Genomic DNA, 25,726 nt, shown 5'->3' with positions numbered 1-25,726 from the left:
GGCAGCCAATCAGGAACCTGGCTGCCTGGGAGCCCTTCTTTTGCTTTGATTTGATTGGCTGGATTGGCAAAGACCAAAGACTGCACGTAACCAATGCCTTCAAATGTTATTGTCTCAAAAAGTTACTGGCCAGTGTGGTGGGTGACTCTTGATTGATTTATCCTCCAAAGACAGATTTTACCGGCATTTGACTCTTGAGTGTTACTTTCGGCACCCTGCTCCTCTGTCTACTGTCCTTTGCTAATCCACTTCTATCACTTCATCATATTCTATTCTATTCTACTCCATGCTAAACGTGTCTCTCCTCCATAGGTGCGTGGAGCTGATCATCAACGAGCAGATGAGCAAGTACAAGGCTCGTCTGAAGGACATCAGCAGTCTGGAGTTTGCAGAGAGCAAAGCCAAGAGCAGACTGACACACATCAGGAGGTCCATGGTAAGACCCAGGCACAACCTCTGGATACTTCTGGGAGGGGGTTATACAAAGGAAACAATGTAGTAATAGCCCTGTTGGGATATTTTTGTGGTAACAGCTGATGAGTTGCCACTGAGCATATTGCTTTTACCTATCAGATCCATTAAGTTCCTAAGGCTAAGTGTGTGAGTTATACTGTAGATAGTAGACAGTAGTAGCAGTAGTAGTAGTAATAATAATGGATAGATAGATATCTTAGATTCAGTATTTATAACGTATGACACATCATGTGCATAAGATTTGACACTGAGTGACATACTACTTCTGCACATACAGGTATTTGGATGCATAATCCTTACTGTCATTGCATGTGGTAGAGGTGGATGTTTTTCTGCTTGTTCCAAACTGTAATTCCCCCGTTCCTCTCACCCATCGTTTGAATGGCGACACAACAGTGATCGGCTCCATGAGAGGCTGGCATGGCTTCCCCAAGGCCATGGCAGGAGTTCATTTTTCTGTGTTCCTTTGCATCTTCTCATCAACAGTATCTGCCGTATTTTTGTCACACATACACGCAAATAGCCTACAAAGGGGACTCGAGGGAGTTCACCTTAAAAAATCAACCCAACCGCACTGACTTCAATAAGTGATGGCGTCACAGCAGATGCTTTCTTGTTTCTTGTACTCAAAGAAAACCAACATCCTCAAACAACAAGCTCAAACAAAACAGACCAGACAACAGTGAAAATGAAACAGATTGGAACTTACATGCTCGCCAGCTGTGAGCAGCTTGGCAAATAATATCATAAACTCAAATCATCAATAATCCAGTAGTCCTACATGTTACATCCTCAACAAAGGATTAAGCCAATTTAGAATGAAGTCCAACAAAACAATACACAAAACCAAATCAAACAATCTAATGCTGTAAAGTGACACAACTTACTTCATCAGGAACCACAGAACTAGGAATTAGTTTGCTAGGTTTTTACTAGCTAGCGAAAATCTTCCACAAGCAACTTGAATTGTGGAGAAATGTGACATGGAAAAAGCAATCTTCCAGTGCAACTGCAGTGAAAAATAGCCGCAGCAGGAGCAGTGACTTCAATAACGGTTAGGCCACTACCCCAGGCACTTCAACAAGGACCTAATGAAAATACTACAGCCTCTAAGGAACATAAACACAGAAACTTGCTCCTAACTTGTTTGTGATTCCCAAGTGCTCCTGAATTCCTCTAGCGATCAGTTGTATCTAAATTTTCTGTCATCCCCCCCCTAACCCTAATCTGTCCTTCCTTCCTTCCTTCCCCCCACCCTTCCCTTCCAGAAACCCGTACTAATTGCTGTTAGGTTTATGAGCATAACCCGCACTGCCACCCCGGTATGTATGCCCCTCCCACTCCATGTGCCCGCCCACCACCAGTCCTGTCCTTCAGCCCATTTGTCTATAGCGCTGTCAGTCAGCACGTCTACCTGCTCCGCCCACCCATACTGTCTGTAAAGTCTGCGTCCAATCACAGTGCGTCTGTCAGTCTGTAAGCTAACTCTCTTCTAGGTGTCCGACGTTCTGTTTGTGTCTTACTCTTTGTGACTGCTGCATCATGTTTGTAGTTTTTCATCTCCAGTTGCTCCAAAAGCAGCTTCATGGTGCTGCTAGCGTTTCTCACAGCTGATGTAATGCAGCCTATGGAAATAAAGGAGGTTGCGGCCATGTTGGAGGTCTTCTGCTCTTGGCAGCAACAGCTGAGAATAGCTGATTTAATTTCTCAACTTACAACTCGACCATCTCAAGAGTGTGAAATAGACTTGGTTAATTTCTCTACTGTTAGACTGGAACTGATCGTTTTGTCACTGATACATCTGATTAATTTTGTGTTTAGATAATGTCAACTTGTTAGTTCACTAAGTACAGCATCTGGTCTGCCAACTGTCTTGTTAACACATCTGATTTGCACATGACTAATAATAAATTTTACCATTAACATTAGTTGCTTTGTTAAATTAGTTTGGTGGCTAGGTAGCTAGCTAATATAGCCAAAAAACAGCCAAACAAATTTAGGTTGATTCTTCTCAAGGTACAACTTCATTCTAAATACAAAACAGTTTACTGTGTCAACCTAAATATGGAAACAAATCTACCTCATCAGACCATTAGGTTTACTTGTAACAGTGAATGGACGTACACCCACACTTTGATGCTCTTTATAGCTCTCTTGTTCTAGCCCTGTTGTTTGCACAAAGCTAGCTCTGTAACGGCACCAGCTGTGGTTGCTTAGAGTTTTGTGACTGCAATTACTCCTTCACCAAGGTTGTGGCTAGCAATACCCACAGGTTTACATGAGAAATGCTAACAACACTACCAAACAATTTTTAGGGTAACCATGGGGCAAATGTAGTAACATTTTCCCTGTATTATAACTGACTAAAATTAAGAATCCAATGTGCCCAACTTCAACAAGGGAGGAAGGAACATAGCCTTTCTACAGGGTCAAGACAGAACCTTCTACTGGCAGAAGAGCAGCATTTTTGTTTGTCTTTCGTTGTTGTTTATGTTTGTGTGGCGTGCGCTGAGAAAAAGCAACAGCCCGACTCTCGTTCCACTGACACCACTGACCGCTCTGCTTTCTGTTTCCGCTTTACACAATATTAACATGCAGCCTAACACAGCTAAACTTAAGGTAATGCATACCTATGTGTGAGTTTGTGTGAAAAATAGTGTCTGTGCATTTAAAGGTGTGTGTGTGTGTTTCTGTGTGGTGCTACTCTGCGCACTTCCTAGTTTCTTAGCGGTGGTGTCATGAAGTCATGTGGTCAAAACATCCATGTATGGTCAGTATGTGGTCAAAACATCCAACCATATCTATGGCAAGTCTCCTGTCTGTGCTCCATCACTGTTACTGTCAACAATAAACTGAGTGATGGCTTCTGGTTCAGCCTCTGCCTTACTAACATTACCTTCTCTGGTGTGTGTGTGTGTGTGTTTGTGTGTGTGTGTTTGTGTGTATGTGATCTCACAGAGCAAAGGCCGCGTTCGGCGAAGCAGCACCCACACCCCCTCGCCGCCTCTCAGCCCCAGGACGCCCCCAGTGGTGGATGGAGAGAGTGCGGGAGGAGGAGGAGGAAGTGGAGGAAGTGGAGGAGGAGGTGGAGGGAGTGTAGGAGGAGGAGGAGGAGGAGGAGGAGAGGATGCAGCGGAGGCGGGGCTTAGCGAGCAGCAACAGCTGGCCATGCAGCAGGAGGAGCGGGTCCTCACCGAGCAGATCGAGAGTCTGCAGAAAGAGAAGTATGACGTCTTTCTGGTTGAACGCCACAACTGAGTGAAGTGTGTGCACGAGCGCGTACACAATATATGTAAAGCACGGCCATGCACAGGCTAGTGTGCAGGTTTTAGTAGAGCACGTTCTCAGCACAACAGGCAACAGTACATTATAGGGCTGAACAATTAATTGAAATTTTATCGAAATCGCAATATGGCCTTCTGCAATTTTAAAATCGCAGGAGGCGCAATATTTGTTAAAGGCGAAATGTGTGTCAAAATCAAAATTTTACATTAAATATTGTCGTGCTGCAGAGATGTCCTGGCCTACACATCATATTCTACAGACTTAAGAAAACATCTTCCCCGTCGATCCCTGCAAAAATCACACCATAATCATTTTAATTCGTTTTTCAATGAAAATGAGAATAATGATGTAAAAATTATCATTCCCTCTAATATCGCAAATCATATCGCAATTGCAATATCAGTCAAAATAATTGACTGATAATAATTAGATATTTTTTCATTATCAAACCCTCTGGAACAATTTCATGTAGGAGTAGCCTAAATGTCCAAGGTAAAAATGAAAATGAATGAATTGTAATCTCTCAATCTCCACCATCAGATGTTTTTTTTTAATCGTGGCCATGGTGTAGTAACTTGTGCACACGCTTTACTCAGTCAGGCCACAAATAAAACAATATTTTTTCTGACGTCACCCATCATCCCTTTGTAGGATCGAATACCTATCTGTCTTTTCTCCTTGGCTTTTATTGCTTTACCGAGCATCTGTCTGTCATACATGATCACACTAGGGACACAGGAATATTTGTAACATCTATTGTCAGGGTGCCATCGCTTTGACCTTAGCACTCCTTTACTAGTGACTGCTTGTAATGTCGGTGCTCTAGGAATTGAAGCTTAGCCTACTGTTGCACTCATTGTAAGTTGCTTATGATAAAAGCATCAGGTAAATGCCTAAAATTTAAATTGTAAATGATAAACAAAACGCCTCACACCAGGCTTGTGACCTTTCGATTTTCCTAACTGGTGTGTGTGTGTGTGTGTGTGTCGGCAGGGAGGAGCTGACGTATGAGATGCTGATCTTGGAGCCGCGGGCGTCAGACGATGAGACTCCTGAGTCTGAAGCCTCCATCGGCACAGCAGACAGCTCAGAGAACATCACCATGGAGACGGAAGGAGCCACCTCCGACCCCGCTGGTAAGTGCTGTGAGAGATTGAGTGTGTCTGTGTGTGTCTGTGTGTGTGTGTGTGTGTGTGTGTGTGTGTGTGTGTGTGTGTGTGTGAACAAGTCGAATAACTGCCTTTCATGTCAGTTATGTACGAAGCAATATTACATGAGAGTGTCGCTCTTTGCTGTGATTATGCAGTAGGAAAGAAGGAGCACTAAAGTACCCAGAATCACAGTAAACAACATCGTCAAGTGCATCATGGCTCACAGTTATCAGGTGCAAGAAAGAAAGATCTGTAACTAGCACCCTGGCTGCTGGAGCTCTTATTGCTTACAGTAACAGATGGCAAAGTAACCAACATAATAATAGTAATAATTATAAAAATCTTTATTCATATAGCACTTTTCAAAACACAGTTACAAAGCGCTTTACAAAGGATAGGATGAAAAACACATAAAATCAACAGCAGGATCAATAAAAAAAGACAAAGAAAGAAACCAGGAGGGTGAAAACAAATAACAGAAGTTGTATACTGTGTTTTTCAGCATGGTTGTTTCTTTCTGACCCTATCTGCCGCTCTTCCTCTCCGCAGAGCGAGGAACCTACCGCTCCAGAAAGTCGGAGGCCAAGGGTCGGCGAGCGCTGCGCCGTCAGCCCGACTCGCAGGACTCGGCCGACTCCACCTCCACCGTCTCCTCCTCCTACCACCCCTCCTCCTCTCTCTCCTCCAACGCCTCCGGCTCTCCGTCCCCCCACTACCGATTCCGCTCCTCCTCCTCGGGGCCCCTGCTCACCTCCTGCGGCCTGGGAGCCCCGCTGGCGGAGGCGGAGGGGGGCCACAAAGCCGGTAAAAGCCGCCACAGGCTCCGGCTGAGCCGCAGCTCGCCCCGCGAGCCCTCGGACCGGAGGGAGCCGGACTTCAGCTCGGCGCCACAGCAGCTGGTTCTGTACGGCAGCAACGAGTTCATGGTGTGAAGCGGAGGAGGGACGGGGTGAACGCCAGCCGCCGCCCGTCCCGGCGAGGGAGGGCGCGCGCGAAGGGGAGGAGGGAGAGTCCGGGTGTCGAACGAGGCTGGTCGCGGGGCGAGGTTAGTGCCCAGCGCCGCCTGCTGCCCCTCCTCACTGACCCCCCCCCCTCCTCCCCCCGCCAGTCACAGGACTGCTAACAGCTGTGGGGAGAAGAGAAGAAAAGAGAAGAGAAGAGATGAATGGAAGTAACACAGAAATAAATGGAGGCACAGAACGACAGGTGATTAAAAAGAGGAAGACTGAGTACTAATGTGAACAGCAGAAGGCTGGAGCGGAGTAACAAAGTGAACTAGGTAGGAAAAAGACACGGTCGGCCATCTTGTTGACCCTTGCCCTCTGAACTCGACGCTGTTTGACCCCTGCTGGAGCACCAGGGGTCGGCTGGGGGGGGAGAAGAAGGGAAGGAAGGGTCGTCAGAGAGGGATAACGTCCGGACCTGCAAAGCCAAATCTATAGTGCCCCCTTTTTGTTTTTTAGCATGCGGGCAGGTGGTTAAAGCCACCCAGAAGAAATGTAGCCATACTGACTGGACTGGCGGACATTTTGTCTGCAAGCAGCGCCAAGCTAACTCTGCTTTTCACGTTTACACAGGGCAGACCAGCCAAGAGGCTGCATGCTTCTCCATCACACTTTTTCCCCATGTCTGTTTAAAGAGACTGTACAGGAATATGTTATGAATATATGTAACATGCTATTATTATTATTATTATTATTATTGTTATTATTATTATTATTATTATTGTTATTATTATGTTACAGAGGAAAAAAGTGTACATAGGAAGAAACTCCAGTGCTGCTCCTGGGTCGTCCAATGTTGATATTAGTCTCTCTCTCTCTCTCTCTCTCCTGTTCTGTCTTTTTCGTCAGGAGTATTTTGCTAAGTGAAGTGTATGGAATTCAGGTTCTGCTTTTGTTTGTGTGCTGGTTTTTTGCCTGTTTTATGTTATTATTTTGTTTTCTTTTTACAAATGACCAGAGCCACATGGGCGCCGTCAGCCGGCGCCAGGATATACTCGTGAAAAATAATAGTGATTACGAAGGAGAAGTTGTTGATCCGCGCTCACAGTGCTTTGTCCGTTGTCACGCATACTCGACATGAGGTGTCAAACGTCTATCAGCCATAAGTGTATTGTATATGCCTTTCCCAGCCTGCGTCCCCCTTCCCAGCAAGCGTTTCTTTTTCTTCTGTTTTATTTTATTCACAAACATCAGTGTTACCGAGTCAGGACTTGAATTTTTTTTATATTATTGCTGTATTATAGGTGTCGCTGTCGTTATTGATATCAAAGATGTCATGTTTTTGTTGTCAATATTGTCATTACCTCCATGGTAGTGGTTTGTTTTTGTTGAAATGAAAGCCATTTTTTCCATGTGTGCGCATGTGCAAGTGTGTGTGTGTTTGTGTGAGTGTGAGTGACTTGATTCCTGCCACTGTTTCAACTCCCACTTTGTGCGTGTGTAGTCTGCTCTGATCGTAGGAGAATACACACACACACACACACACACACACACACACACACACACCAGTGTTTCCCTCCAGAATATTGTTCTTGTCAGGGTGTAAAAGCCTCTGAATCAGCATTTAGACCATCATGGGACACTAAAACTCTCCACTGAATTTATTTTAGGTGGGTTCGCAGCTCCTTAAGGCAGGGTGACCCACTGCTCCTATTCAGTTTGGGGGGGGGGAGACTGACACACACACACACACACACACACACACACACACACACACCGTCCATGTATTCATGATGTCCTCTGAGCCATCCAGATTGCTCCCGTCTTTCTCTCCTCTAGGTGTTTCCATGTTGAATAATAGCTCTTCCATCCACTTCCCTCCCGGCTCTGGCTGTGAAAAGTAGCATTGAATCTGTCTGTGCACGCAGGCAGCCAACAGTAGCAATCAACTCAGACCGTCTACATGCTATCAGCTGTTTCTGGTTCTCGTCTGTCTCTCCATACAGTGTCTATACAGTGTAATATTCAGTCCGTCTCCGTTTTATGGACCTTCTCAGTAGCTTCACAGCGATGACGTCTCCGTTTCTATAGCTGCAATATTTCTTCTCGCTTGCTGTATACTTGGGTCTACCTTACACCGCCGATCTGTCACCAGAACAATCAGTGTTAGTCAACTCTCCTGGAAACTGGGAGTGTCAGTCTCACCGGTGCCGATGGTTAAGGATTGTGCCAATCTCAGTTTTGACGCAGGTGGAGACTTGCAGCGTGTTGTCTAAGGTTGGAGGTAAAAAAAAAAAACGACTCGTACTGTAGACCTGTTTGCAGCTTCGGAGGGGAGCTGAAGGGTGTTTGATACCACGGGAGGAAAAGACTCATTCCTGGTCAAATATCCACAAGCTAATATTTAAGAAGACGGTGTTTGTACATGTCTATGCTGTCCATATGGCATTCTGCAAAAGAAAAAAAAAAAAAAGTGAATGTACCTATCACTGGAAGGCATGCTCTGCTTTCTCTGGTTGTTTTTGTTCCTCTTTTATACACAGTATATGTACTATTTATGATCATGCTTCGGGGTGTACATTGGTTAAAAAAAAAAATCTGTCATAAAAGGTGTTATTAAAGGATATATTATCCTGTGTACGGTTCATTATCTACTATTAATCATGGCAGTGTTTTAACAGGCTCTACTGGCCTGTTATGTTTGTGCTACAAGGCAAAAAAAATCCAACTTGAGCATCGTATCTCTTTGTCTGCGCCACTCTGGACACAGTTAGGTGCAATTTGGGTAATATTTCTTTTTTAACGATACAAACATGTCTATGGTTGTAAGAAAGAAGACTTTATGGGGGAAAAAAATCATCTGCTTATTAAAAAAGCAAAACTGCAGCCAAACCCAAATGAGTTGTGTGATCTTTGGCCAAGTGAACAGTGCAGATACCGAAATGCACTTTTTAAAGGATGTGTCCTTTTCAAAACATTGTGAGTCTTATTTGGGACAACAACACACATTTGTGTTACTTTTCAATATCACACATATTAACAAGCTAGGTCATTAGGTGGTATCATGAACATAGAGTATGTTGGGCTGGAAAAGTAATACAAATAGCAAATACAGTATGAACATGCTATGTTGAAATAACATTCTTTTTAAGAGAGCACTGTGTAATGGTACTGTTGCTTTGTGTTGCTTTTTATGTATAAACCTTACTTTAAATATAGAACCATTAGGCCTACTAGAGTCAAGTGTACTGTATAGAAAATAATTCAGGTGTAAACAAGAGTTGGCATAGCTGGTGAACTAAATCAGAATCAGAATCAGAAATACTTTATTGATCCCCGAGGGGAAATTGGGTTACATTGTAGTTGCTCACATAGTAGAAGACAATATATATAAGCATAGAGAAATTATAAGAAATTATAAGAAAAATAGAAATAAGAAAGTAAGAAATATGTAAAATATGTGCATTATACTACAATATATAACAATGAGAATAATAATAATATAGAAATATGGGAAAAAAGAATTATGTACAATATGTGCATCCTACTCCAATATATACACCAGTGTAAATAATTAAATAATTATTGCACAGTTGAATTATTGCACAAAAAATCAGTTTTGCACAGTTAAATATAAGTTATAAGTTATGGGTTATAAACTGCTGACCGGGGTGAAATAAGTTCAAGAGTCTATTGACTCAGAGTGTCTGACACTCTGAGGGAGGAGTTGAAAAGTTTGATGGCCACAGGCAGGAATGAGTTCCTGTGGCGCTCTGTGGTGCATCTCACTGGAATGAGTCTTGCACTGAATGTACTCCTGTGCTTGACCAGCATGTCATGGAGCGGGTGGGAGACATTGTCCAAGATGCCATGTAACTTGGACAGCATCCTCCTCTGTGACACTGCCACCAGAGAGTCCAGCTCCACCCCCACAATGTCACTGGCCTTGCGGATCAGTTTGTTGAGTCTGTTGGCGTCTGCTGCCCTCGACCTGCTGCCCCAGCAGCACACAACAGCAAACAGGAGAGCACTGGCCACCACAGACTCATAAAACATCCTTAGCATTGTCCGGCAGATGTTGAAGGACCTCAGCCTCCTCAAAAAGTAGAGACGGCTCTGGCCCTTCTTGTAGAGAGCTTCAGTGTTCTTAGCCCAGTTCAGTTTATTATCAATGTACACTCCCAGATACTTGTAGTCCTCCACAATGTCCACACTGACCCCCTCGATGGAAACAGGGGTCACCGGTGCCTTGGCCCTCCTCAGATCCACAACCAGCTCCTTTGTCTTTGCCACATTGAGCTGCAGATGGTTCTGCTCACACCATGTGACAAAGTTTCCCACCACAGCCCTATACTCAGCCTCCTCACCCTTGCTGATACTATAGCAGAGTCATAGAGTAGAGGGTGAAGAGGAAGGGAGACAGGACTGTCCCCTGCGGGGCCCCAGTGTTGCTGACCACTCTGTCCGACACACAGTGCTGCAAGTGCACATACTGTGGTCTGCCAGTCAGGTAGGAGACAATCCAGGACACGAGGGGGGCATCCACCTGCATCGCTGTCAGCTTCTCACCCAGTAGAGCCGGCTGGATGGTGTTGAAAGCACTGGAGAAGTAAAAAAACATGACCCTCACAGTTTGTCCAGGTTTAGCAGGTAAATGATGGTGTCCTCAACTCCAAGTCGGGGCTGGTAGGCGAACTGGAGGGGGTCCAAGAGTGGCTTGACCATGGGTCGGAGCTGCTCCAGGACAAGTCTCTCCAGGGTCTTCATGATGTGGGAGGTCAATGCCACCGGTCTGTAGTGCTTGGAGCCAGTGGGACGCTGCGTCTTTGGCACAGGAACGAGGCAGGACGTCTTCCACAGCACAGGGACCCTTTGAAGACTCAGGCTCATGTTGAAGACATGGTGAAGCACTCCACATAGCTGGGGGGCACAGGCTTTGAGCACCCTGGGGCTGACACCATCAGGGCCTGCAGCCTTGCTTGAGTGGAGTCTCATCAGCTGTCTTCTTACATGGTCAGCTGTGAAGCACACGGTAGAGCAGTGATTCTCAACCTTTTTCATATCAAAGACCCTGATTTAGTTCACACTAGAGCCACGGACCCCCATTTGATGAGATTTTGTCCCAAATCTGAGAATATTTTTATTATTAGATATGATTTAGTTCAGAATTCCATGACTATCTGTACTGTAGGTAAAGAGATAACAGAGAAACTATGATCACAGTAGTCATTCTTCTACATCCTCTAATTGTGTTAACTTAAATAAAAAAAAGTGAGAGAGCTGTATGCATCCTTCACGTTAGCAACAAAAGTCCAGCGTCCTCTCCTCTCTGGTTGGACAGCTCACATACTGGGTGAAGTTGGGCAGGGTTGTTGCCATGGTGACATGGTTGAAGTCACCCGAGATTGTTATGAGGGCACTCGGGTGTTGAGTCTGGACTCGAGCTATGGCGGTATGAATGACGTTACACGCTGACGTCGGGTTGGCGGGGGGGGGGGGGGGGTGTAAACAGCCACCACAATGACATGTGACATTTCCCTGGGCAAATAATATGGCCGGAGTCCCACGGCTAACAGTTCAATGTCCGGAAAAGTTTTAAAGAAAAGTAAGTTACATGTGTTTTTGGAATGCAAAGCAACTTTTTGTGGCTGCCCTAAAAAACAGTTAACATTTTACCCCTTTTTCCTAATAACTAATTTGTAAATTGATTGATTATCAAGCACAGGTACGGAGAATATTTTCATTTGCTCCTATCAAAAAAGTGCTGGTGGTAAATGCCACACAGTGTATTTGACGTGAATACAAATTTAGACTAGACTCAAGCCCTTAGAAAAATAATTCCTATAGGGATTTATAATGTGTCTCTATAGTGAGTTTATAGGAACTATTACCATAACCCATTACCCTAATATAATAATTAGGGTATAATAGGCTAATAATAATGGTTGTAGTAGGCCTAAACAAGAATAGTCAACTACATCTAGCGTAAAATTTAAGACAAAATAAAAATTCTCGTTTTGCCATTTTTATTGATGACTAAAATCAGATCAATCAAATCATCATTCACATCAGGTACACTTGAATATAATCAAGTACAAAGAGAAACACATACTGAATATCAGCCAGAGGTGGCCCAAATGTAGTCTGGCTCTTTTAAGGTATTATATATGTGGCCCAGATCTGTTTTGGGACATTTGGGCCATATTCACATTTTAATATGTGGGCCACTCAAAGCCCATCTGCATGCTATCTGGGTAGGGCACTTTATGGTGTTATACATATATATATTTATTTTTTATCTCCTATGGTATCACTATAATATTCCTTGGAGTGTGTCTGTGTCACTTATGTTTATATATATTTTTTAATCTCCTATGGTATCACAATAATATTCCTATATGATATTATATAGGCTATAGTACTATAGTTTATAGTTTTTGATTAACTTAAAAAGGTAGGCTACTTATTTCTTTGGAATGAATTTAACTTTGTGGTGATGCCCTATGCAGAATAGGATACGAGCTTCCCATGCTACAGCAGCGTAAACAAAACTAAAGCCCTCCCTTCCCATCAGTCACCGGAGGGGAAAAGGAAACTGAACGAACCGCGGGGAATATTCCACCTTTCACTGAAAATATCTTTTGTTTACCGGTTGCCAGGTTGACGGACAGCCAGCCGAACATAACAGGGAAGCGTGGTGAATCATTTAAAAAAAAAACGAAAAAAAAAAAAAACCCGCCATTCGTCTGTCACGCTAGTTTCTGTTCCTCTGAAGTGAAAGCAAAGTGTGTAGAAGTTTTGAGGCGTGGCTGTGATTCACCTGCAGCCCGGCCCGGCCCGCCCTGATGCCACAAACTGATCCTGTCATTAATCTCTTTAGACTCAGCGGCTCATATAGACCTTTTGACTTCACATGAAACCTCTCACACCACCCAAGTGACGCCGCCATCACACAGTCCACGGTAAGCTTATCTATCTTTCACAGAGACTTTTGTATTTTCTCAGATAAAGCTGAGAACTACAATTTCCATCATACAAAATAACTGTATTTTTTTTTAAAGTTTTTTTTAGTTTTCCTCTAGAATAACGCAATACATGGTTTCAGAAATGATCAATGTTGCCTGTTGTTTTAATGATCATGATGAATATGGATTCTCTCATGTAGATTTGCAAAGACATGTTAGACATGATAATAGGTGGATCAAGTCAAATTCCTCTGACAAGACTGGACACAAATGTCTCTGTCCTTAAATCCTACAGATGTCTGATCAACACACCATTGTTTTCTTTGACCTGGAGACGACTGGATTAGGTAATGTAATATATCTGTCTGTCTGTCTGTCTGTCTGTCAGGAACATGGTTAGTCATTAGTAGAGTTAGTTTAAACAGCCAAGTATCTGAGGCCTGTGTTGTGTTTGTTTCGTTTATTTGCTGACTGTATTGATTCCCATGACACATTTGGCAGGACTTGTGTGAATGGAAAATCATTACATTTGTCTTCATTTCAATTCAAGAAGCTGTATTGGCACAAGAAGATCCTTTTTTACTTTGCCAAAGCTTCCAAACAAAACACAACTGTCGTGCCAAAAAGCGATTGTCCGCCAAAAAGTGATTGCCGTCCGCGGGAGCGCGCGCAGCCTGTTAAAGCTGTATCGCCCAGTTTATATACGTCTACAGCTGCTTTTATCTGGATCAAACAGTCATAACGTGCAAATACACAAAAGTTTATGTCCGTGGTAATAGCAAAGGTATGTCTTTGTAAAACTTTTACGTCTCTTGTAACCGAATAGTCACAATTGTGGCCAAAGAAGTGTTTGCAGTTTATAGCGTAATCGGGCATGACATTTACATGATTATAGGCAATACTATAGTAGCCTATTGTTTCCGATGTTTATATGTGTTTGGTATGTCTAATATCCTTGTTAGGCCTATATTTGGGAACTAGACTATAATAAACATGATTTATGGATGGGTTATATATAAAATAAAGAAATGATCTCTTTTGCAATTATCCTTATGACTCTGCATTATTTTACCTGCTCTGTGCCCTAGATTATAACCAGTTCAGTCCTTTTTACCAGTTTAAATATCTTTAAAGTGGAAATAGGCCAATACAACCAGTAACATGCCGTTTTCCACTTGCCAAAAAGTGATTGCAGCCCCTACCTTGTGACTGAAAGGTTGGTTCTGCCTTAAAATGACTTGATCAAAAATACCTTGTTAATGAATATTTTCAGCCATCAAACCAACTTCCTTACCTCATAACCATAAAGATAATAACACGCTATGTGTCCTCTGCCTTGTTTCAGTGGACATATGCACAGTATATCTCCTACAGGTAGCCTACATATTTTGAAGTATTGTTGTCTTGCGTCATGTATCCTGCAGACATATTTTTCATACGTTCAACATAGGATATTTTAATAAACACAGAGTCAGAACAGTCAGAACAACACGATCATAAAAACTATATACAATATACAAGTGTATCTAAATTTCTGCCTCAAAATGACTTGAAAAAAAAAGTTCAGCCTTACGCTGGTACTGTCTTGCCGCCAATCGCTTTGAAATAACCTTTTTTTTTTTTGGTTATATTTTGCAGGTTTTATAATATTCTTCTATTGCTTCCATTTTAAACTGCATTTCTGCTTCACTTTGTAGCCACAATTTCTGGATATTTTTGTCAACACGATCATAAAAACTATATACAACTATATACAATATACCAGTATATCTGCATTTACACAGTAGTAGTGGGGTGGTGCATGCTTGGCAGATAAATTCTTTCTTTCTGCATGTGCGGGGCCTCTTGCCTCCTCTTAATCTTTACATTATAACCCTCATGACTGAAACCAAGTCATTTTGAGGCAGAACCAACCTTTCAAGGTCACAAGGTAGGGGCTGCAATCACTTTTTGGCAAATGGAAAACAGCATGTTACTGGTTGTATTGGCCCTTTTAAAGGTATTTCAACAGGTAAAAGGGACTGTGGGGGGCCATAATCCTTACAATATAATCCTCGTGACTGAAACCAAGTCATTTTGAGGCAGAACCAACCTTTCAGTCACAAGGTAGGGGCTGCAATCACTTTTTGGCAAGTGGAAAACGGCATGTTACTGGTTGTATTGGCCTATTTCCACTTTAAAGATATTTAAACTGGTAAAAAGGACTGAACTGGTTATAATCTAGGGCACAGAGCAGGTAAAATAATGCTATTACCACGGACATAAACTTTATGTGTATTTGCACGTTATGACTGTTTGATCCAGATAAAAGCAGCTGTAGACGTAGGCCTATATAAACTGGGCGATACAGCTTTAACAGGCTGCGCGCGCTCCCGCGGACGGCAATCACTTTTTGGTGGACAATCGCTTTTTGGACCTAAGGCCGTCTTCTACCTTAACCTATAGGTAATACTGCCCCCTGGTGGCAGAACAGGGACGTTATATCCAATAATTCACCTGGAATATATTTTATTTGGGCACTATTTGTTAAACAATCTGCAACATTTTCATAGAAATGAATCTATGTCTAGTCTGTTTTACTATTGCTGATTGATATAACAATAGCGGTTAAACCTTTGAAAAGCATTAACATTTGCCGCTCTAAACACAGGTATGGGTCATTCAAAAAATGATGATGCTTTTTATTTTTCTGGTTTGTTTGGATTAAACAGAAGAAGAACTGGGTAGTTAGCATGAGCAGCGATAGCCACCATGGCTGAACAGACAAAGAAAAGAGAAACTCAAACTGCATCAACAGAAAACCCAAGGGAAAAGACGTCACAGTCCCGCCCACACTGTTTGATTGACAGGTGATCTCTGGGCAGTGCACTAAGCATTGAGCGCTTAGTGCCAAAGATGTTTTGACCGCTTTGGTTTTTAATATTGTATTTTTCTCTCTCCTCTGCCCTCTCAGACACCGCGGTGTGTGACATCGTCCAGCTGTCGGCCATCAGTGGAGAGCGGTCCTTTAACGCCTACGCCTTCCCTCGCTGCCCCATCACCGACGATGCCACCCGTGTCACAGGCTTCACCGTCCGCGGCGACGCCCTGCTGCTCCACGGCCGGCCTGTGGACACCGTCCCCCTCCGCCAGGCTCTCTCCTCCTTCATCTCCTTCCTTCGCTCCTTCCGCCGCCCCCTGCTGCTGGCGGCCCACAATGCCAAGCGTTTCGACGGGCCCATACTCGCCAGAGTGCTACAAGAGTGTTCCCTCACGCAGGATTTCCAGGAGGTGGTGTCTACATTTCTGGACACCTTCCTGCTCAGCAAGCAGCTCTACGCTCCCGGCCTGGCCAGGTATTCTCAGGAGTATCTGGTCCGGTACTTCCTGAAAAAATCCTACGATGCCCATAATGCTTTGGAGGACGCTAAAACCCTGCAGGAGCTGTACAAGAAGTGGGATCCTGAAAGATGGGAACTGTTCAGGTGCACCTTCCAGCTGCCCCGTGTCTAGCTCTTTAAAAGGGCGAATGACAGATTTTCAAAGAGAGAGAAAAAATCTGACCAAAATGCATATAGAAATGAACCTTTTTTTTTTTTTCACTTTAGTTTTTTATTGAGTTCAATATTTATAAACATGTAAAACCAACAGTTAAACATGTACACAAAGAAATGAACCTTTTTATTGCACTTTTGTTCAATTAATGTATGTTCAGATGGTTGGCCAGAGGCATTGTTAGGATCTTGAAACACTGGTGGCTTAGCCCAGCCCAGAAATCTTTAGATTTTCACCGGATAATGTTAACTTATTGCACACACACTAACTAGTCTGTGTAGGGTCTTCAAATGTCCACTAGATGTCATTAATACACAATGAACAAGGAACATAACATGGTACTTTAACCTCTAAATATCTTCACGATGGCATACTGTGAATACACATACACATCTTTGAATGGCACACTGATGTGTAGGGGGAAATTACACAAAACACACTCAAATAATGGGTCGATTTTTTTCTTCTAAATAATTAAAAGTGACACTGACTGAGTAGACACATTTTTTTCCTGTAGGATGATGGAGTAATTGACTTTGTAAATAATATTAATATTATAATAATAACAATAGTAATAATAATAATCATAATAATTAGGGCTGCAATATATCGATATGATATCAATATCGTGATATGAGACTAGATATCGTCTAAGATTTTGGATATCGTAATATCGTGATATGGCATAAGTGTTGTCTTTTCCTGGTTTTAAAGGCTGCATTACAGTAAAGTGATGTCATTTTCTGAACTTACCAGACTGTTCTAGCTGTTCTATTATTTGCCTTTACCCACTTAGTCATTATATCCACATTACTGATGATTATTTATCAAAAATCTCATTATGTAAATATTTTGTGAAAGCACCAATAGTCATCCCTACAATATTGTCGCAATATCGATTTCAAGATATTTGGTCAAAAATATTGTGATATTTGATTTTGTCCATATCATATATTTATTTTGATCACAGTCTTGTTTTAATAAAAGTGCTTGTGACATCTCACCTGTGGCTTTGACTTACAACTGAACATTTAGCCCACTTTGTAGAAAATACCAAGATATATATCGTGTATCGCCATTCAGCCTAAAAATACAGAGATATGATTTTTGGTCCATATCGTAGGGTAAGAACGGAAGTGGTGAGTGTGTGTGTGGACTGTAATTGACTCTGGGAAGGAATAAAGTGTTGACAGGTGTCTTGTTCAGATGACGGAGCCTCCGTGTTTTTATTTTATAACCTGCAGAAGGACAGGCGCAATAACGCTCGGCTACACTACTATACAATCTGTAGCCTACAATGTTTTCCCATGATAAGAATTGTTGTAATCATTTAGTTGAAAGTTCCCTTCTACATTTAAACAGAGATTTGGCATTTTTGTACTAGGCGATATATAGGCTACACAGATGAAACACTACACAGGTCACCTTTCATTGTAACTGCACAAGTTATATATGCCAAAACACTCCTGCAGACCTGTAACATTTAGACCCAAGCTGTTTAAGAAAAATCATGGCAGTCAATTGGCTTTTGCCCTTATTTGTTCAAAGTTGTCTTTAAATGGGGATTTACTCTCGACTACATCAGCTGAGGCAAAAATGTCAATGTCATGCATAGCAAATTGTTGTACATCCACTTCATCATCCAGTTCTACCTTTGATAGCGTCTGTGTTTTGGACTTCAGTCTGGCAAGTACAGCTTCCATTAGTATTACTTTTGTTACCAAGTACAATGCATGTACACACACACTACTCCCTCGGTTTCTTCCAGTTGTGTGGAATTCAGCAGAATACTGAAGCTGTACATTGCCAATAGGCTTCATATGCTCATGCTGTCTCTATTGAAGATACGCATACCAGCTTTCAACAACACTATAGACCTGTCACTGCTGATCTGAATTGGTGTTCTGTTAAAGCCAAATAACTCCCTCCCTTTATTTCTCAGTACCTTGAGGAGTTCTTATTTTTTAGCTTCAAATTGCTCTTTTAGCAACCATAGTGCTGTTATCTTCATTACCTGCACACGTTACATATTATAGACACACTGTCAAAAGTAAGCAATACATTTACACAAACATTTACAAAATTAAAGCATATTAATTTCTTCAGTCATAGTGAATTAACTGCACGGAATTTCTTGGAATGAGCTTTTACACCACACTCGTCTCTCCTCTCCACTTATTCCCTATAGGCAATAACCAGCATGACTAAGATTAACTACAGGTTAAATAATGTTGTGATAATGTTGGTAATGCGTAAGGAACGTCTCCTCTCTCATCTTATTCCTGTGAATTTTAAGCAACGTGAACGTGGGGGCCTCCATTAGACTCCATGGGCTCAGGATTTAGGAGCCACGGTTTTTTTCTACTTACCTCTCAGAGCTGGACCCCCTCAACAGACTGTGGTTCTGCCATGCGGCCAATCACGTGTGAAAATACTTTCAATAGTTTGATCGAAGTCAAAATGCGACAACATCGGCACTAGCTATCATAGTCGGGCCTAATAGGCTATTTATATAATTAATATTAAATTAATATTATTATATAGTTATGGATTCTTGCACACTCACCGTATAACCTGCAAAAAATAACATTACACTGCAAAAAAAAAAATCCATCTTAATATATTCATTTAATCTATTAAGTTAAAACAAATTTAAAATATCTGCCAGTAGTTCGGACCGTTTCCAATGCAAAGCGGCTTTCGGGTTGGCCAGCTTTATCTGCCTTTTTCTTGTCTCAAGAAACTTGTCTCTTGTTTCTAGTAAAATTCATGAAGCTATAAGATAAAATGCTATTTTTACTGTGAAGCTGGCTGCCTGCCTGGGCCGCGTCTCCCAGGTCGTCAAAGCGCTCTGACGTCATAATGGGGTCAATATGACGTACCGCTGTGTGTAGACTATTTAAACCCCAGAACTGACAGGAATGGCTCTGTGTCACTTTGGACATTGAGAAGACAAGCCTAGTGACCTAAGGAGCCAGTTACACAGGAGCATACAGTACTATTCAACAGTTGTCTATGATTGCAGTGGAGGAGTCAACGGAGGTGGTGAGTAGCCTATTTCGTCCGTTTTTCTATTACTTTTCATTAACTAGACCTACATAGTACTTTTTATGTACAGTAGCGTATATATATATATACAGTATATTATTGATTTTTGCAAAGGAAAAGCACAAAGTTCACATGGGTCTGTAGATAAATGAGCAGTCAACAGCAGTCAGTAAAGTTTAGTAGCCTACTGTTACATTAATACTGAGTCCCAACATTTTTTTAGTTCTGAACAAGGCCAGAGCATATGTAAAATCAAGCCTTTTGTTTCTTGCATCTCCGACATAAGACATCTTTGGGTGCATTTGTGTAGTCTTGCTGGTGTAAAGTAGCCTAAACTCTGTGTAAAATTTTAAATTGTCATGTTTTATATCTCAAATTAGAACTGAAAGAATCAGCTGTATCCCAGAGTATTTCTTAGTATCAGATTAATTACTGAGGGCTTTGGTTTATCAAAACCCTGTTGCTTAGTTTGGATCAAATGCCTTACTTGTAAGTGGAATCATAGTGAGAGATATTATACTTTGTCTGCAATTTATTAAATGAAAGTAACAGACCTTTATTAAAAATGTATTGGACTTCGATAATACCTTTGGGCAAAGATGTGTACCTTCAAATATGAACAAAAGGTGATAGTGGGGAAGCCCCTTTCACAAATTGATGTGATACTTCCCATATTTCCAGGGAGTTAAGAATAATAGGATTGTTTGTAATATTTTTTTAACTCCAAAATAGAGAATATGATTTAATTGGTGTGGGGTCACCTCTTGATTTTTCCAATTTTACCCAAGCATTCTGAGATTGTACTAACCACTGTCCAATTGCTCTTGGCTGGGTTGCCCAGTAATATAGTAATATTTGGCAATCCCAAACCTCCTGCTTTTTAAATAAATAGGTCTGGATAGGATATTCATTTCAATTATATCCTGCCTAAAAAAAATTGGGAGGATCTTCCATGTTAAAATGTCATGTATCTGTGATAATAGGGGGAGATAGATATTTATATTTTTTTAAGATGGATTATGCACATTTTCAGTGCAAAAAAGCAGTGCTCTGTGTGTGTGTGCGTGCATGTGCACTTGTCTGTGCATGCTTGTGTGTGTACATGTGCACACACTCTCCCTGCAGTACTAGTAGCTAATTTGTTTTTTACCAGTAACTAGAGTTACTAGTCATCAATTTTTTGCTGGCAGACTTTAGATTTAACTGTGGGTGGGGCTCCCCAGGTAGACAGTAATATTCTGTTAATTGGTATATTTATGACAGCAGGGATACCCAGTCACAGAGTATCAAAGGTTCATGTAAACAGCTTAACCTGAATAAGACCCTAACCAGAGTATTTCAAACATAGTCAGTGACATTTATATGCAGAGTAACCTAGCTATTGGCAATACTCCAATTAACCTCTCCTTTCTTCTTTGCATCTTTCCTGTTTCCATGATCCAGGAGTGGCAGCAGAAAGACATCATCGCTGCCCCATCCACCTCCTCGCCGTCCAATCGGCAGCCACGCCGCATTGTCGTGGAAACTGCATACCCGGAATCAGGAAGCCCTGTCTATGATGACATTTTCTTTGCCTTCCCTCCTGATCTTAAAGAGGATGATTTTGCCCCATCCATCTCCTCGCCATCCAAACAGCAGTCACACTACATTGTCGTGGAATCCACATCCCCTGAATCAGGAAGTATTGGCAATGATGACATTCTCTTTGCCTTCCCTCCTTATCTTGAAGAGGATGATTTTGCCCCATCCACCTCCTCGCCGTCCAATCGGCAGGAATCCGCATCCCCTGAATCAGGAAGCCCTGGCAATGATGACATTTTCTTTGCCTCCCCTCCTGATCTTGAAGGGGATGATTTTGCTGACAGCGCCTCAAATCACACATCATCTTGTTCATCTCAGAGTGACAATACTAGTGTATTTCTGAGTAACAAGGCAGAGATGAATGATGCTGAATTTGAGGCACGCGAGTCAATGAAGGAGATGTCCAACCCGAGCTGCATCTATAATGTGGTGACGGACCTCGTCATGGAGTTATTCAAGGACATCGAAACGGAGTTGGGCAACACACCTGAGAACAGCGGCTCGTGGGAGCCGTTTTCTCTCATTGATGCTGCAATAGTGTCGGTGTGCGTAATGGAAGATGTCTCTGGAGAGTCTGACACAGAAGCAGCCATGGACCGCACAAGGGAGCTCTGTGTGTTCTTCACCAAGACCACCAAGAGGCGGATCCTCAGCTCAGTGTACAAGGAACTCAGAGTTAACCTGCCCCTTGGCAAGAAAGAGATCACCTCTGCCATCAGGGCTGCCGTGTCCATGGAGGTGGAGAGGCTCCTGGCTGAGTGTCCAGCTTCCTCTGTGGACTCCCTCTCTTCCTCTTCATCTGTCTCCGACTTCAGAAGAGCGGAGATATTGTATGCTTTGTCGGCTGAGTCCTCCACCATTCGGGGGAGGCCAGTGATAATTCATAAGGACACGTTTTGGGAGATTTTTTATAGGGTGCTGTTTCAGTTGCCCCGTTCAGATGCCATCCTGGATTTAGAGGAAATGGTGGATGACGTCACCAAGAGACTGTCTAATGTACAGTGGGCAGACATCACCACAGACTGGAGCCAAGTCAACGCTTGCTTGGAAGAAAAGGATATCGTCAGTCTGCTGCGGTATGTCGGGGTCTCACTGCGTCAGAAATACCCCGTGGACAAGATGAAGAACCTCACGCAGGAGAAGGTGCCAAAGTTCCGCAGCAGGCTGATTAAATATGTGCTGAGAGGCATCAGCCTCCAGACAGCCAACAGACCAAGCTCAGCAGAAACCAGAGGGATCAAGATGAGCAGGATAAGTGTGGGCTGTGAGAACTGTAAGTATTACAGATGTGCTAATTCATATTCATATTAACTTGTGTTGTAATGAAGCATTTTAAAGTGACAACAGTGTGAATGACATCATACTGTGAATGGACTCTTAGTGTTGCTGTCGCGTGAAAACCTTGTACCTCCAAAATGTGAACTTTTCAGGTACAAAGAAAAACAACCTTGTGTTTAGCTTGAGGCTATGCATTTTAAAGGTTATCCAATGAGGGTTTCAAAAGCCCAAGGGTTGTAGAATCTTCTCAATCCATAGAGGACCATGTTGAACTTGATACATGAAAATACCCAAAATTAGAGTTACAGGGTTTTCTTGTGACAACAGCCATTGATAATTAGATAAATGTATGGATGATAAAATACTGATCTGTCTCTATGTATTCATCAGGGAGAGAAGAGAAACCACTGAACAAGAAGAAGAAGAAGAAGACGGGAATAAGAGGTTTCTGCAGCCGAGCGCTGAAAGCCGTAAGGCGTTGCTTCTCCTGCCGCACCAAACCACAGGATGTGGAGGACGACATGGAGAAGACTAGTCCTAGCGATTTTTCCTCGCCAAGGAAGGCACAACAGCGGCTGCTGTTCTCAGTTGGACGTTTAGAGTTCTACACTTTAAAAAGAAAAGACTGAGACATCTGTCTGTGTGCAATTGACATTTAAACGATTAATAAACAAATAAATCATTTGAATTGGCCATTTGACTGTCTGGTCATCTTTAAGGCTATTATAACAGATAGTATAAAACAAGGGGAGAAAAATAAATTTAGAAAAAACAGTAAAAACAGCTCATATCACATCGAATATGATATAATGTCACATAAGATAGTATAAAACAAGGATGAAACGATATAAAAGAAATAAAACAGTACATAAGGAAGTAGGGTTGCACACTATACCAGTGCCAACTGTGCCAAAACACATTGCAAAGAGCTAATGTGGGCATTGCAAAGAGCTAATGAGGTTAGCTAGCAGTTTTTTTGCCATTAAAAATGAATGAATAAACTTCTTAAAGCGTGTGCTGTTGCTAGCTAATGTTAGCTAGCTAACAGAGTGCCTGTCATCAGCTGTAAGGAAATGCTTGCTAGCGTTAATGTTGTATGTCGGGTTACCGTAACGTTAGTCGCTGACCCTCACTGAGCTGCTGTCGGCTCCTTGTTATCGTTAGGTTGCATTGAGTTACATTATGATGTGTTCAAGCTCTATTCAGTAAAAATGAGTATTGGGCGAAGGTAAATTATAACGTTATCAGGATGTGTTCAAATGTAATCTTGTAAAATTTAGTTTTTGGCGAGAAACTTGAATAAATACAGTTGTTTGAAGGAGAAATTTGTTGATGTTTTCACAGCAATATAAAATAATAGATATTAAAGAGGGAATTATGACCTGTTTAACTTCCTAACACTAGTTCTAAGCAGCTTATAATATAAAACTACTAATGCCAAGAATTTTTTTTAATCAAAGCAAATATTTAAATAAAAATACAATAATTTATTTCCTAATCATTTGAAATGTGTGTTTTTATGCAAATAACCACTATAGATGACAATAACAAAGTAAAAGGATAAGCTCCTGTAAGCTCCCACTAATTCCCTAATACCTGTGATTGTACAAAAAATAGATTTCTCCGCGGTATTGCGATACTACCCAGTATCGTGATACTTTGGCTGGTATAGTATCGCAGGGTAAAATATTGGTATCGTGACAACCCTATAAGGAAGAAGAATGTTACATGATATATTGGATAGTGGACCAGCTAGACTATTTAGCAGCATTTCTAAGTTTGCTGCTACCCTATGATTTGAGTCAGTGGAGGATTGACTTACCCTAAAATAAAAAAATACCTTCATCCATATGTTTTAACATTATCAACTCCATAATTTATTTTCATTTCATTCTCACCACAGCCAAGATTTACAAAACTAGAAGGTAGTCTTATACTCTATACCCTATACTCAAACTTCAATGTATCGATATATATATATATAGATAGATATATATATATATGTATATACATATATACATATATATATATATCTATATATATATCTATACACATATATACACACACACACACACATATACATATATATATATATTACGATATTACGAAAATTACGATCCGTTCCAAAAATAGGTTAAAATTCATAACTCTGAAACAGTAAGTGATAGCAACTTGAAACCAACTCCTGGACGTGTCATGCCCAGGCACGTGCCCCACCAGATTTTTGATATCTGGATTTTTTATATTTTTATTTTATTTCATTACTATTATTTTTTATAATGTCATTATGATAATTTTATATTATGAGTGAAACATGTAACACACCCCCATTCCCTATGGTATTGGTTTCTTCCAAAAGTTGCAGGATGAAATCGGTTCGCAACAGCAGGTACGCACGCACACAGCACTCTGTTGCTCATCAATGGAGGAGATGTAGGGCGTTTTCACACCTATAGTTCATTTGCTCTGGTCCGAATTGGAGCTATTTCCCCTTGGTTCGGTTTCTTTTCACACGGAGAAAAATCCAAGCAAACCAAAATGCATCAGTACAAACCTTGTGGGAACGTTCACTCCACTTATTGGTCAGATGTGTCGGGGCGGGAGCAAGAAAGTAAATACAGGAAGAAGATCCCGTGTTCTGGACTAGTGCACATTGCTATGCAACATGCAGCAACGGCAGAGTTGGCATTTGCTCATAACTGTTGTAATTATCTTGGCAACATACCAGGCAAAACTGTACCAGCAGAATGCCGAATGCACTTCGAGGAAACGTCTTGAAAATGCTATACTGGCTATACCTGCTCTACCTGGCTACAGGAGCCGTTTAGCTCAAACTTGCAGAGTAAATTGAGTTCACCTGGTAGTTGGGTCGGATCGAGGTCGGATCACGTTCCCACCACAAACAAACTGCTCCAGAGTTCGTTTGGGACCGGACCGAGACCACCTCCTCTAAAGGTTCTCGGTGCAGTTGTTTATGCGATTACTGTGTTCACACCTGCCCAAACGAATCGCACCAATGGGGAAAACGAACCAGAGTCCGATTTTTAAAAAACGCCCGTAGGCTACAGCTTAACGGTGTGTTGCTGAAGTGGTTAGTAGAGCATCAATCCCTTTTTCAAACGTGTGAAAATGAAATGCAATTAGTTATACACACTTAATTGCATTTGAGAAATATAGGCATAGTTTGCATAGCAAGATAGTTGGCTATACTAGTAGCCAACCCTCAATCCGGTTGTTTAGCCTTCTGGCTCGCTAGCTAGTCGTGACTTGTGATAGCATAGCATCCTAGTTAATATTGGTAAAGGAGAGCTGTGTGAATCTTATGGCAGTGAGCTGATAGTTTTTACCACCACTATCACAGGTTATAGTTAGCAAAACACTGAATTCCACTTGATATCTCCAGGTCAAGATGCAGAGTAAAATCTTTAAAAAAAAAATGACAGAAAGCCCCAGCCCTGTCCTCAGT

At 41.9% G+C, this 25,726-nt stretch overlaps 2 protein-coding genes across 2 annotated transcripts in view; both read left to right on the top strand.

Annotated features, from left to right (window-relative positions):
- Positions 1-8,715, top strand: part of LOC139664327 (unconventional myosin-IXAa-like) — a gene marked incomplete at its 5' end in the record, with an annotated part of 78,501 nt that extends 69,786 nt beyond the window's left edge. Inside the window, 6 exons of the mRNA XM_071543116.1 lie at positions 313-436; positions 1,743-1,796; positions 3,073-3,093; positions 3,433-3,698; positions 4,753-4,895; positions 5,460-8,715. Of these exons, the coding sequence (XP_071399217.1) occupies positions 313-436; positions 1,743-1,796; positions 3,073-3,093; positions 3,433-3,698; positions 4,753-4,895; positions 5,460-5,842 (991 nt within the window). The remainder of the gene's footprint in view (positions 1-312; positions 437-1,742; positions 1,797-3,072; positions 3,094-3,432; positions 3,699-4,752; positions 4,896-5,459) is intronic.
- Positions 8,716-12,749: 4,034 nt separating this feature from the next.
- LOC139664328 (DNA polymerase III PolC-type-like) lies at positions 12,750-17,519 on the top strand. Its single transcript, XM_071543117.1, has 3 exons — positions 12,750-12,816; positions 13,115-13,166; positions 15,773-17,519. The coding sequence occupies exons 2-3, from the start codon at positions 13,115-13,117 to the stop codon at positions 16,309-16,311; spliced, it is 591 nt and encodes a 196-aa protein (XP_071399218.1). The 5' UTR covers positions 12,750-12,816; the 3' UTR covers positions 16,312-17,519.
- Positions 17,520-25,726: the final 8,207 nt, after the last annotated feature.

This window comes from Centroberyx affinis, unplaced genomic scaffold (assembly GCF_046629955.1).
Source record: "Centroberyx affinis isolate AG114_WGS23_722 - 3 ecotype Tasmania unplaced genomic scaffold, CSIRO-AGI_Caff_v1 ptg004226l_1, whole genome shotgun sequence".
Classification (NCBI taxonomy): domain Eukaryota; kingdom Metazoa; phylum Chordata; class Actinopteri; order Beryciformes; family Berycidae; genus Centroberyx; species Centroberyx affinis.
Note: the sequence above shows the minus strand (reverse complement) of the source record. Positions and strands in the feature narration are given on the sequence as shown.